This window comes from Homalodisca vitripennis, chromosome 7, assembly GCF_021130785.1.
Source record: "Homalodisca vitripennis isolate AUS2020 chromosome 7, UT_GWSS_2.1, whole genome shotgun sequence".
Classification (NCBI taxonomy): Eukaryota; Metazoa; Arthropoda; class Insecta; order Hemiptera; family Cicadellidae; genus Homalodisca; species Homalodisca vitripennis.
This window is the reverse complement of record NC_060213.1, coordinates 130,641,150-130,653,961: the sequence shown is the minus strand read 5'-3', so window position 1 is coordinate 130,653,961 and position 12,812 is coordinate 130,641,150. Positions and strand designations below refer to the sequence as shown.

General features: G+C 34.8%; 1 protein-coding gene across 1 annotated transcript in view; it reads left to right on the top strand.

Annotated features, from left to right (window-relative positions):
- Window positions 1–4,011, top strand: part of LOC124366341 (arrestin domain-containing protein 2-like) — a 40,967-nt gene extending 36,956 nt beyond the window's left edge. Inside the window, exon 6 of the mRNA XM_046822826.1 lies at window positions 3,637–4,011. Within this exon, the coding sequence (XP_046678782.1) occupies window positions 3,637–3,717 (81 nt within the window). The 3' untranslated portion in view covers window positions 3,718–4,011. The remainder of the gene's footprint in view (window positions 1–3,636) is intronic.
- Window positions 4,012–12,812: the final 8,801 nt, after the last annotated feature.

Here is a 12,812-nt window from a genome sequence, read left to right as displayed (position 1 = left end):
GAACACTCACAGTGTGCTTATCTGGAGCTCAGAAAACCCTCACGAGATACTGTAATTGCAGCGAGATTCCCCTAATGAATTTGTTGTATGCCATATTTACGCAGAAAGATTATGGGCCTTTCTTTTTTTGGAGAAGGAACTGTAACTGGTATTTATAATGTTGACGTTGATCTAGAACTATGGATATTTCTTCAAATAGAAGAAGATGAACCACAGAATTTCATTTGGCAGCAAGTTGTTGCACCGCCACACACGATTCAGTACGCGATTAGTTGAACATCCCTGTACCTGACCGCTGGATTGGCTGCAATGACAGACCTGTTTCGCATGGCCTCCATGTTCGCCCGACCTGACATCATGTAATTTCTACCTTTGGGGAGATTCATAAAGGATTGTGTGTATGTGCCTCCTCCGCTACCAGCTGACCTACCCGACTTAAGGAACAGGATTGAAGCAGCTATTGCAATAATCACTCTAGACACATTGACCAAAGTTTGGGACGAACTGGGCTATCGACTTGATGTTCCATGTGACGAATTGAGCTCACATTGAACACTTGTTAGCTTGTAGGTATAACTATTTGATTTTCTCTTTAATATCATGTATTAATTATAATTTTAAGTTTTATATAATACATATTAAAAAACGTATTAACTGGTATATTTATTTATAAACACCCTGTACTTCTTCAGAGTATATTTATTTATTTATTTATTTATTTATTTATCAACCGGTCAGTGCCATTTACACAAATGTACAAACAAGCAACTAGTACATACAAAAGTACAAATTAACAACATAAGTTAACAACAATATTTACTAGATAGCTTCAAGATGTATATAAATAATTTCCAACAAAATAATTATTTTAAATACACAAATAGTAACAACCAAAGAGTATAAACTAAGCAACAATCAATAAATACTCTCTAACAACAATTGACTTCACCAACCCAAGAACAATACTGATATGTAGGTATATAAATGCTATTAACTACAATGGGACCAACTAGCATTTGATCTAAATACATTTTTAAATGCTATGCCTAAGAACAAAAAGAAGATAAGACTAGAAAAAGAATAAGTATAAAAATTTCCTGAATAATCACGAGTGCAATATGTTTTCCCCTGAAGGTAGTGGGTGAAGAGCCAAAGAAGTCGGCCCGTGCTGAAACAGAGTTCCCATGTCTCAGTAAACGAGGGATGATACTGTGGTAGCCGTAGCTGGTTAGCTGATGTGTCTTTCCAAAGAGGTCTCTCGACCTGGTGCCTCCGACTGGAACACGCAGATCTACCATGCCGAGGAGATCGGGGCAGTCGATACTACCATTTAGCAGTCTGTGCAGGAACATCAGGTCCAGATACCTTCTTCTTGACTCCTGCAGGGGCAGTCCAAGAGCATCCCTTAGCGTTGTCACCGGAACCTCCCTATAGTTAAATCCCAGCCGGACTCCAACTGTCTTCAAAAATCTTATCTGAATTCTTTCCAGTAGGTCACAATGGTTTTTCTGGAAAGGAGCCCACACCACGGACGCATACTCCAGATGTGGTCTGACCAGCGAGATGAAGAGATGTCTCAATGAGGGAACAGAAAGACCATCACGTGAGGCTCTTATGACAAAATCCAAGGGAAGCGTTGGCTTTTTTAGAAATATGTTGCAAGTGCTCCCCGAGGGTCAAGATTAGGTACCATTATTATTCCAAGGTCCTTTGCACTCTCCACTCGCTTCAGATGGGCACCTCTCCAATAGTATAACCATACTCAAGAGCTGACCGAGAACGTGCAAATGTCATCACAAAACATTTGTCCGGATTCAAGTCCATGTCATTCAACACACACCATTCTACCAAGACCATCCAAGTTACTTTGCAAATCTAAACGGCAATCATCAGGACCAGTTATCTCAACAAAGACCTTAGCATCATCTGCAAACAACAAGAAATTAGTTGAAAAGCCTGTCGCCCACATCATTAATAAACAGGCTGAACAAAATGGGTCCCCAGGAGTGAGCCCTGAGGTACGCCTCTGACAGAACGGGTATCGGTTCAGAAACTGCTCCCCCAAACCGCACTTGTAGATGTCTATTATTAAGGTAGGACTCAAACCAGTCAAGCAAAACACCATGGATCCCAAAGGCCTCAAGTTTTTTGATCAGGTGGACGTGGCTAATGCGATCAAAAGCCTTATGAGAAATCCAGGTAGACTGTGTCGATCTGAGTGTCCCTAGAGAAGGACCGGATTACAGTGTTATGAAAAAACAGCCAAATTAGTTGACGTGGAGCGACCCGCAAAGAACCCATGCTGTTCGGGACAAATAAAGCTCCTCAAAGAAAAAGAAATGAAATCCAAAACGATGCTTTCAAATATCTTGGCCAGACACGACTGTATAACTACAGGTCTGTAGTTTTGAACATTCCCCAAGTCACCAGATTTGTGAATTGGAGTAACATAACCAGACTTAAGATTCTGGGGGAAAACTCCTTTACTCATCAAAAGATTGAAAAAAATAGTGAGGTGGGGGGCAATTGCACTAGAGCAATATTTTATGACTCTGGGTGGTATACAGTCAGGGCCAGAACCCTTGTAGGGGTCCAGAGCTTCAAGCCTTTTTTCCATATCAGTACAATCAACAAAGCACGATGACAAGCTTGCATTTGACTGAGGAGGGTATGTAGAGGGATTACTTCTTGGCAACCGGTACACAGATGCAAAGAATCTGGAAAAAAAGTCACACATTATTGAAGGATCTTGCGTACTAACGTCATTGTAAATCAATCTTGATGGTATCCCCAGGTTTTTTCTTTGACAGTTCACATGCGCCCAAAAAGCCTTGACGTTTTCCGGGATTGCCGAATTCAACCTCTGAATATATGAATCGTAACACACCCTAGCGAGAACACTGCATGACCTTCTCAATCCACAAAAACGCCCAGTAGTCCTCATCTCTAAGAGTGGATTTAAAAGTCTTATGAGCAATCTTCTTCCTGGTAACCAAACTCACCCAATTCCTTCGAGAACCAGCGTGGAAACGTTTTACTTCCAATATATCTTATGGGGGAATTTTCAACGATGACTTGTCCCAGTTGTTGGCAAAAGCCCATGAACGCAGTCTCCACATCATCACAATGAACAGGGTAGGGAGTATCCTGAATCCATGAGAAGACGTTATCCATATTGCACCTATTTAAGTCCTTTTGAAATCGCTTAGGATCCCGTTGTATAGAGGAAGAAACATTCCGAAGTTAATTTCCAGGGCAGGATGATGTCTGTCCTGCTGCAATACTGTGTCAACGGCAGGGCTCACCGAGGTACACTTCATTGAGGCTAAGATCAAGTCCAAGATGACTCCCCTCTCGTTCAGAGTACAAGTACGAAGTAGTATACAAGTACGATATACTGTTTAAGTCCATTATTAAATTTTGGAGAGGAAAGCAAGTTCTGAACACTTAGTTAATCTACTGTTTTTTTTTTTAACTTCGCAAAATCATGGAGTTTACTTTTCAAACAGCCCCTGTGTAGTATATATGAATAATTGAAATTTCTATACTGGTGTATAATTAGTAAAATATCTCAATCAATTCTTATTAGCTGTGAATTTTAATATTAGCTATTAACTGTAATGTGGGTTGTGTCAGGTGATAGCAGAAACAGGTTGCTGCCTTGTAGATGTGACCCAAGAAGTGCCTGTGTTTCTGGGCACTGTGCCAGTGTTCTAGAATGGAGAAGCACCTCCTGTAGATTCCTCCGAACCCTTACAACAGTCTCAAAAAGCCACTATGCCTATAACACAACCACCCTTCAATCCTTCCATGCCAACAACACAACAGCCATTCAATCCTTCTGTGCCGACAGCACCACAGCCATACAATTATGTTATGCCGGCAACACCACAATCATTCAATCCTATACTGATGGCACAACAACCTTTCAATCCCTCGATGGCGATGACACAGAACCCATCTGATCCTTTCCAAATGCCTCCTTTCAATCCTCAAATGTATGTGGCACAATCCACCTCAAATCCTTCAGCAGAATTTTCCTCCAGCTATATCACTCCTCTGTTGCCAAAACCAATCATGCCCATGACTCACCCACCCAATCAGGGCGGCAGGACCCAATAAGGACTTATTACTGGTGAGTTTTCATATATATGTATATATATATATATATATAATAAACATTGAATCGCAAAAAGTACTTGCTCCGCCGGGACTCGAACCCGGATCTCTCACTTGCCGGGTGAATGTGCTACCATTACACCACAGAGCCCTCACTTTTTACGATTCAATTATATTGTATTTGGCCGTATCTGTCACATATGCGTTTAAATAACCAAACTAACATATGATGGGAAGACCAAATACCTGTCAAATGACTTGTTTACATTTATTAAATTTGTATAAATGGCAATAGCCTAATTTAATTTCAATAAACATTGAATCGCAAAAAGTACTTGCTCCGCCGGGACTCGAACCCGGATCTCTCACTTGCCGGGTGAATGTGCTACCATTACACCACAGAGCCCTCACTTTTTACGATTCAATTATATTGTATTTGGCCGTATCTGTCACATATGCGTTTAAATAACCAAACTAACATATGATGGGAAGACCAAATACCTGTCAAATGACTTGTTTACATTTATTAAATTTGTATAAATGGCAATAGCCTAATTTAAATTTAAATTAAATTAGGCTATTGCCATTTATACAAATTTAATAAATGTATATATATATATATATATATATATATATATATATATATATATTGTCGTATGCAAAAATTACTGAGACACAAACAATACACATTGAAAATGTCAAAGGCCAACCGTAACTTAAACTAAAAAAATCACTCAATTTTTTCTACTTAATGTTGTGTTTAAAGTTTGCCTTTTAAATATTCAATCATGTGGTACTATATTAAATAGATCATAAGTGAAACTGGCAATTTTACTAACAGTGATGTCTCAGCTATTTGTAATTAAATTATCTGAAAGTATCAAATTATGAAATTCTTATTAATAGATTGTACTCTGTTTGGAAAAGCATGTTATATAGTTTCTTAATTGGAGAAATTAATGGAGTGAATTTACATAGTATAAAAGTTGTGAAAGTAGGGTAGATAGTGTTTTGGCTAACATATTACGAGAAAGAAATCACACCCTACCTCTAACTACATCTCTTCTACAAAAATGTTTAAGAAATATTTGATGGCATGTAACTACACTTATATTTTATGGTTTGTAATTGTAACACTTTTTTCATCCGCACATTAGCACCGACTTGGAGTTGGTGGAAAATATTTGTGCTTTGGTTTTCTTAGACATGAAGAGTGGACTTCAAGGTCTAGTCAAAAACCTTTCCAGTGAAAAAGAAGCTTAAAATTATTTTAAAGGAACCAAAATTGTGCAGTCTAGAACAGGCATTTTTCCACTCTGTCAGCCGGAATAGATATTCCATAAGGTCTAATTTCATAAAGTTCTGAAAAAATGATGTTAATCAACCTCGTGTTAACAGTATCAATAAGTCACTGACCCAGATGTACTTCTAACAAAGTTAAAAATATAAAAATTTAATCCTTTACATAACCAAGGTGATGGAAAGTAATTTCAAAACTACAAACCCATCTCTTTGGTTCCAACAGTTTCAAAGATTATTAAATCCGCATTTATCTGAATCATTTCTAGTTCCAGATAACTAGGAATGCAGTAAACACAATAAACTACATATACTTAGGAATTTATTAAAGACCGACTTGGCCTTCTTGAAATCATTTTGTTGTTCATCAGTCTGTGCTATAACTTGTAAAACACCTTGTAAAGTCAAGTTTAGATTAGTTTGTTTTTTCATTAAGACTCTAGGCTTACCTTTTAAATGCACAAACAATAATAAGGATCCTTGTGTGGCTGTATACTTAAAACAAATTATAACTGGCCAAATGCAATTTTCATTACCCAGGAAGTCTATTCCATGATACTTAAATTGTTCATCAAGCTATTATTTCAGCCACTACCAATCTAATATCTTAATAAAGCATTCAGACAAACCATCTTTAGTAGTGTACCATGACATAACGGTAAACACATTATTTTATTAAATTTGTCACTATCTTTAGAACTGAATTTTGTCCGTCAATGTCTTTGTGAATTCTCTGTACTTTCTGATTAAATGCAGACCACCCATTCAGAGCATGTTGAGGCTGTTATAATTGGTCAAGTTTGCTATAAATATTGTAGAATATGTTTGTTCTTCTCTTTAAGATAGTTATCAATATGAAGGAAACGCTCCAAGTAAAAATTATTTTGGGCTTTCCATGTGAAAGGGACTTCCTTGAGCCATCAGCACAGACCTAGCTGATGGCAATTAAATAAAATTGTCCCTCGAAAGTACGGATCAGTAAAATATAAAAGCTCTTAAGGATCCAATTGCATATATGCCCAATCATTTCTAAACACTGTTGGGAATAACTTGTCACCAGAAAGACGAATTAGAAAGTGGACAAATGTAACACTGGCAGAAATGAAAGGATTCATATCAGTAATTCTGAATATGGGTATAGACCAAAAGCCCTCAATTGAAAGCTATTGGTATCAGTCATCTTCACAGCACAAGCCCTGGTTTTCAAAAATGTTTACCAGGAATAGGTTTCAGCTTTTATTAAAATTTTTCCACATTGTTGACCCTAACATTTTAGCACCCCTTGGCTCACCAAATTACAATCCATGTGGAAGATTCCAAACCCTTATTGACCACTGCAATAGAGTCTTCCGTCTGCATTACATACCATTTCAAAAATTATCTGTGGATGAATCATTAGTTGGTATGAAAAAAAGAATTGCCCTTACACAGTACATTCCTAAAAAAAAACACCACAGATGGGGTGTAAAACTGTGGGTGTTATGTGATGCATCCACAAATTACTGCTCACAATTCTTCTGCTACAAGGGTTCAAAATATGAGAACAAAAATGATTTTGAGTATTGTGGGTTAGGCTATTATGTAGTAAAGAAACTCTTGGATATGGCTAATTTATTAAATAAGGGTTATCATCTATACCTGGACAATTTCTTCACATCAAAAAAGTTAGCCAGATTCTTATATTCAAAATTAACATGGATAACCAGAACTGTGAGACTTGAAAGAAAGGGCAATCCAAAACAACTACTTGGCAGATATCCTGTTGGTAAAAAGGTATATGTCAGGAAAGGACCCATTCTCCAATTAGCTTGGAGAGAGAAATCGTCAAACAAAAAACAGTTTGTATTACTATCCAGCAAAAGTGAAGTAAGAAATGTAACCTATTCGATCAGGAGGTGTGGTAAGATTATTGTACGAACCAAGCCAAAAATTGTATACGAGTATAATCATGGAATGGGAGGGATCGACGGAACTGATCAAATGCTTTATACTTATCTTGACGAAAGGAGAACACAGAAACACTGGAAAAAAGTGATTTTCAATATTTTTGGACGGATGATATTAAATTCATATGTGTTGTACAAACTTAACACAGACAAACCTCAGCCTAGAGTGAAGTACTACATTAGTGTGATTGAAAGTTTAGCGGAGGAATGGCTTGCTGAAAAAACCCCAGCTTACAAAAATGGTGATGGCGGTGGTCCTAGTAAAAAGTTACATGGGGTGGAAAGAATTGAGGGAGGAAAAGAGAAAAGGTGCTGTGAGTGCAGTGGAAAGAAGAATGCAGATGGTAAAAGGAAAAGATCAAGACCTGTATGCGTGAGGTGCGGGAGAGGTTTACACATGAACTGCCTACCTTCACATAAATGCAAACTTTTATAGAGAACAAGCAGTGTTTGTATATAACCTAATATCATGTAAAATAATTTGTAGTTTCATAGTTCATAGTGTTTTTACTCGGAAAAAGCAATTTTTATTGCCATTGTTTCTCTTCAATCTTCTGTATCCAACTTCATTTGTAAGTATAATATTATAATTTATTTTCTAACTTTAAAGGCTCTTTGTAACTATAAAACCTATTTATTAGTTTAATTTTCTTCCAATAACAACATCAAAAAGAGAATTTAGTGTAAGACTAGTAATGTTTACCAATTCAAGCAAGTATTTGGAACCACATTGATAAAATTATGAAAAAATTTGTGTTGCCGCGGTGATTCAGTGTTATAATCATTATAACTTTATTTTCCAATATTTTTTTGTAATTTTTTGAACATTGACTCTCAATGACATTGTAAACATAAAACAAACATTTATTTTCTCCCATTATAGTATTTATAAGGTGTTTTGCAATACAAAAAAAACTTTTTTGAACATTTTTTAAATTTAATTAATTAATTTATTTATTTAAATAGTTTAATTAATTTGAAGTGGTTTTAAAAGTTATATAAGTTATAGTAAATTTCATTACGTTCAAAACAAAACAAAAAACATGATCCTAGCTAGTTAAAAAAGAAAGTTATTATCGTTTTTGGTTTACCTATGCGAAATGCTCATTTTAAGCCGGGCAGTACAGGTAGCCATATGGTAGTTTGGCTTGGCAGTCTTCAGATACAGGTAACTTAAAACTGCCTGACAGACTTTAAACATAAAATACAAATATAGCATGGCAGCCAAAGGGTTAAAACTATTTACAGACAAAGACTTTACATTTAGAGGTAATTTGTTAAAAAGCTTTATGCCAATATGTATGTAATTACTTTTCGTCTTACTTAGACGTACAAATTCTTCATCAATAAGGTTTTTATTTCTGGTGTTATATACATGTTTACTGCTTCGTAAATTAAATTCTGCATAATGGTCTTTAACGTACATAATTGATTGAAACATGAACACACAGGGTAACGTTAGAATACTCAGATCAATAAAATGCGGTCTACATGATTCAGTGTCCCCAATTCCCAATATACATCTAATCGCCTTCTTTTGCCATATAAAAACCTGTTGAGCCCCAGATGTGTAAAGTGCCATGTTATAGACCAGGTGTCATGCTAAAAATGAACCCTCAATTTGAGTAAAATGTAGTTGTCTTGTAGAATTTTATTTGTAATGAATAATAGGTGAATTTGTATTTTTATGTAATGAAGTAATTGTATACAAATTTATTTTTCTACCTTTGTAGATAGAAATACGTTAAAAAAACTTGTTTATACAACTTAAAATTTTGTGTTTATTTTTAATTAAATAACAAAACAATTAAAAAAATCAGGAATCACAATATCAATCATAACTACAACATAGTAGAACACAGCTGACTAAAAGTATAAACAACACCCATTGTTCAGAAAATAATACTAAAATACCAGCATGTACAAATTTGCATGTCAGCAGTAAAAGGTTTTAATATATTCTATATATATAGGTTATTCTTTTAATAAAGAAACTGGCCCTTAAAATTCACTAAACAGATTTATATTTAATTTTATTGTGACTGGGTTGATTAAGATTCCTGTCAGTGTACACTAAACATATTATATTTTATGTGCTTTTATAATTTTATATATTAACCTTATAAGATTAAATAATGTTAATCTGTTATAACCAATATTAGATTAGATAACTTTTTCCATTCATGGTATTTTTATATCCTATTTTTATAATAGATAAGATAATGTTTATGCTGAACTACTTACTCTTTTGTAATTGTATATATAAATATTAGAAGGTCTGTGATAGCATGCGGTTCCTAGTCAGTAAGGAAAACTATTCCTAGCCTTGCTTTGTAACGGAAGTGTCTTTGAAGAAAGTGTTCAATTAAATCGATTTTGAATCTAATTGAATCTTTTTATATTTTTTAGAACAAATAATTTTTATAGTACAGTAGTCTGTTACATTATTGTTGGTGTATGAAGTTCATGTTTAAGCTTCTGTTACATCAGACGATTTTGAATTCTTATGCAGAATAAGCATAGAGTGTATTGTACAATTCTATAGTTGGTTTTGATTTCAGTCTAAATATTAGTATTTCAGCATTATGGCTGGATTTACAAGGACTGTCCAGAAAGTATCCGACAATTACTTTTTATCTACAGCAGCTACTGTTATGAGATAAAAAATGAGCTTCGATAAATTTGTGGTTGTGGTTCGACCTTTTTAAAAATGGGTGCGATTTGATTGAAAGTGATAAACAATGTGGTTAGCCATTGACATGAACCCCTGAAAATACTGAACGTGTGTGGTTAGCGATCAAAACAGACAATTGCTTTCAAGGATTTAGGTTTCAACCAGTGGTTCCGAAATCTGTCCCACAATTTCTTAGAATATTAAAAGGAGCAGTGTTTTTAAGTTTCACAAGACTTGTATGAAACCATTTTTAACTTATCGCCCTCTGCATACCTTTGCTGGAGGGTTGGTAAATCTCGATGGCGTCAGAGTGTAGGTTGTATATTGAATAAGAGATTGGTCTTTTGGGGGAAATCAGTTTTGTCTTTATTTTTTTATATCCATGTACTCTGATACACGATTTATTGAAGTTTAAGTGTTAGGAAACATGCTGTCAGATACTTAATCGGTTTATATTGTTTAACTTGCTGACGGTATGAAAGCATGAAAGGAGAGGCAAGGACAGGTGGGAATAAAACAGAACATTGTGGATATTTGAGATTTAAATAACTTTTTATAATATCTTTTTTGTATAATCACAAATAAGTAGCTCTTAATCGATGTGGGCAGTTAAAAACGTCAGGGCTTGGCACCAGGCGGCCACAGTTAATTGCAGCCGCAGCACGTACACAGTTTACTTGTGACAGTTTTTTATTACAATATTTGCTATTTTAAAACGTATTTGTATCAGTTCGACACATTGTATCAGTTACTCCTTGTATCAGTTCGACACATTGTATCAGTTACTCCACCATGCTTTAGGATCGTCGTCGTAGTGCACTCAATTCTGCACCTGATGAGACAATTAGAATACCTCTTCACCTAGATTGCATCTACAGTATTATTTATTTTATAGTCTGGGTGTCTCTGATGTCGAAAAAATGCGGGAGGGGGGGTTTGAGCTTCTTTGTCACCGATTAATTTTGGATCCCTTCAGACGAACATGACTCAGCATCAGATTTCAGATGCTGCACGTAAGAGGAAGGTGAACTGGAGCTAAACTCAACATTCAGTATTTTTATCAGTTGTTTACACATTTCTAAAATAAATTAATAAATAGGAAGCCAAAATATTTGACCTATGTTTATTTGATGCTTTTAAAGTGAGCAAAACACATGACAGACAAATAAAATTAATGTGATAGTGCATCTAAACTCATTCAACCAGATGTTTATTGAAGTACTATGTAAACAATAAACCTAACTGAGATCATCCCAATGCATTCTAGCAGAAAGTTTGGTTATTGTTGAACACAGAATAAATAACAATCACGCTGTGCCTTTCGCCCACAGTGGGTTAAATTTGCAATCTCAGCCAAATAGATAATAGAATTGCTGACAGCTGCATGCACAAAATCGTCTGATGTCAGGGTCACCTAAATACTGCCATTTTGATAAGTTTACAAAAGAAATTATAAAAAAAGATTAAAAGCCATGTTGTGGATAGAATAATTGTTTGAAAATTGTTAAGAATAAGATTAATTTTTTATGAATGGTTATACTATATATTTATGTAATATCAATAAATTATATTTATGTAATATATAATTGTTTACTAGACATAGTATAATTAAGTAAATTTGTTATTGATTCTTCTTTTTTGATTAAACATTAATTTCTGTACTTACTTTTATACTCTATTGATTGTTATTATTAACCTTGCTTGTCTTCCAAATTATAATATATTTTATGCATAGTATCTTTGTAGCAGTGATATTAATCAAATTAATACCTAAATATCTATAAAGTTTATAATATATATATATATATATATATATATATATATATATATATAAGTAGATAGTAATATGGGGTTCCTGGCGCACTTTCGGAGCCGACCGAAAAGCAATGTAAAATACTGTTCAATGTACCATAAAGGAAGCTGAGAAATAACACAGCAAATCTCAATGAAAATTAACCGAATCTACAGTCGTTCGTCTCCAAAAGCGATCCAGGATCGGCACATTACTATCTACTCTGAGGAATGAAAAATTAACCAAATCTACAGCTGTTTGCTTCTACTTTCTTAAGCTGTGCTTTGTAAAATGTTGTCAAATCTGCTACGAATAAAGGAAAAATCTTCAATGACAGTCGAGGTGTGCTACTACAGACCGACCATCACACGATAATCGCTTCGCCTGCGTCATATCCGTAGTGATATCACGCCGTGAGAGGCGCAATCGTTGGTTTACAAGCACCATTTAGTTAAATAAATTTTTCTATCTAAAATGGAGCGCGATAAAATATCATGTCCGTTCTGCAAAATAGAAATTTTAAGAAAAAACTATGATCGCCATTATAATTCTAAAAGTCACGAAAAAAAACAAGCAAATTTACGATAATGAACTAAATTATTTAAGACAATGGGCTAGAGAAAATAAAATTGCCGATCACGAAAACATGTTTAATATTGAGAAATTACGTGAATTAAAAAGAGAAATTTCAAAGTTGAAAAGAAAAATCTCGACCTATTTAATGATGAAAAACTTCATTCAATAGCTGAAAAGTTGGCTATCGGTACTAACGATAAAACCAAGTCTGAAATGATCGAAGAAATTGATAAAACTCTTAAAGTAAAATCCGAAAATATCATTGATGTAGAAGTTTTTATCCTCAATACACGGTCTTTTCAAGCAATACATTTTAACAAACTTGAAACGACAGTTCCATGTCAATTTACAAATATCTTTCAATTATGCGGTCAGAAATTAAAAGTTTAATCGAGAAATTTCAAGA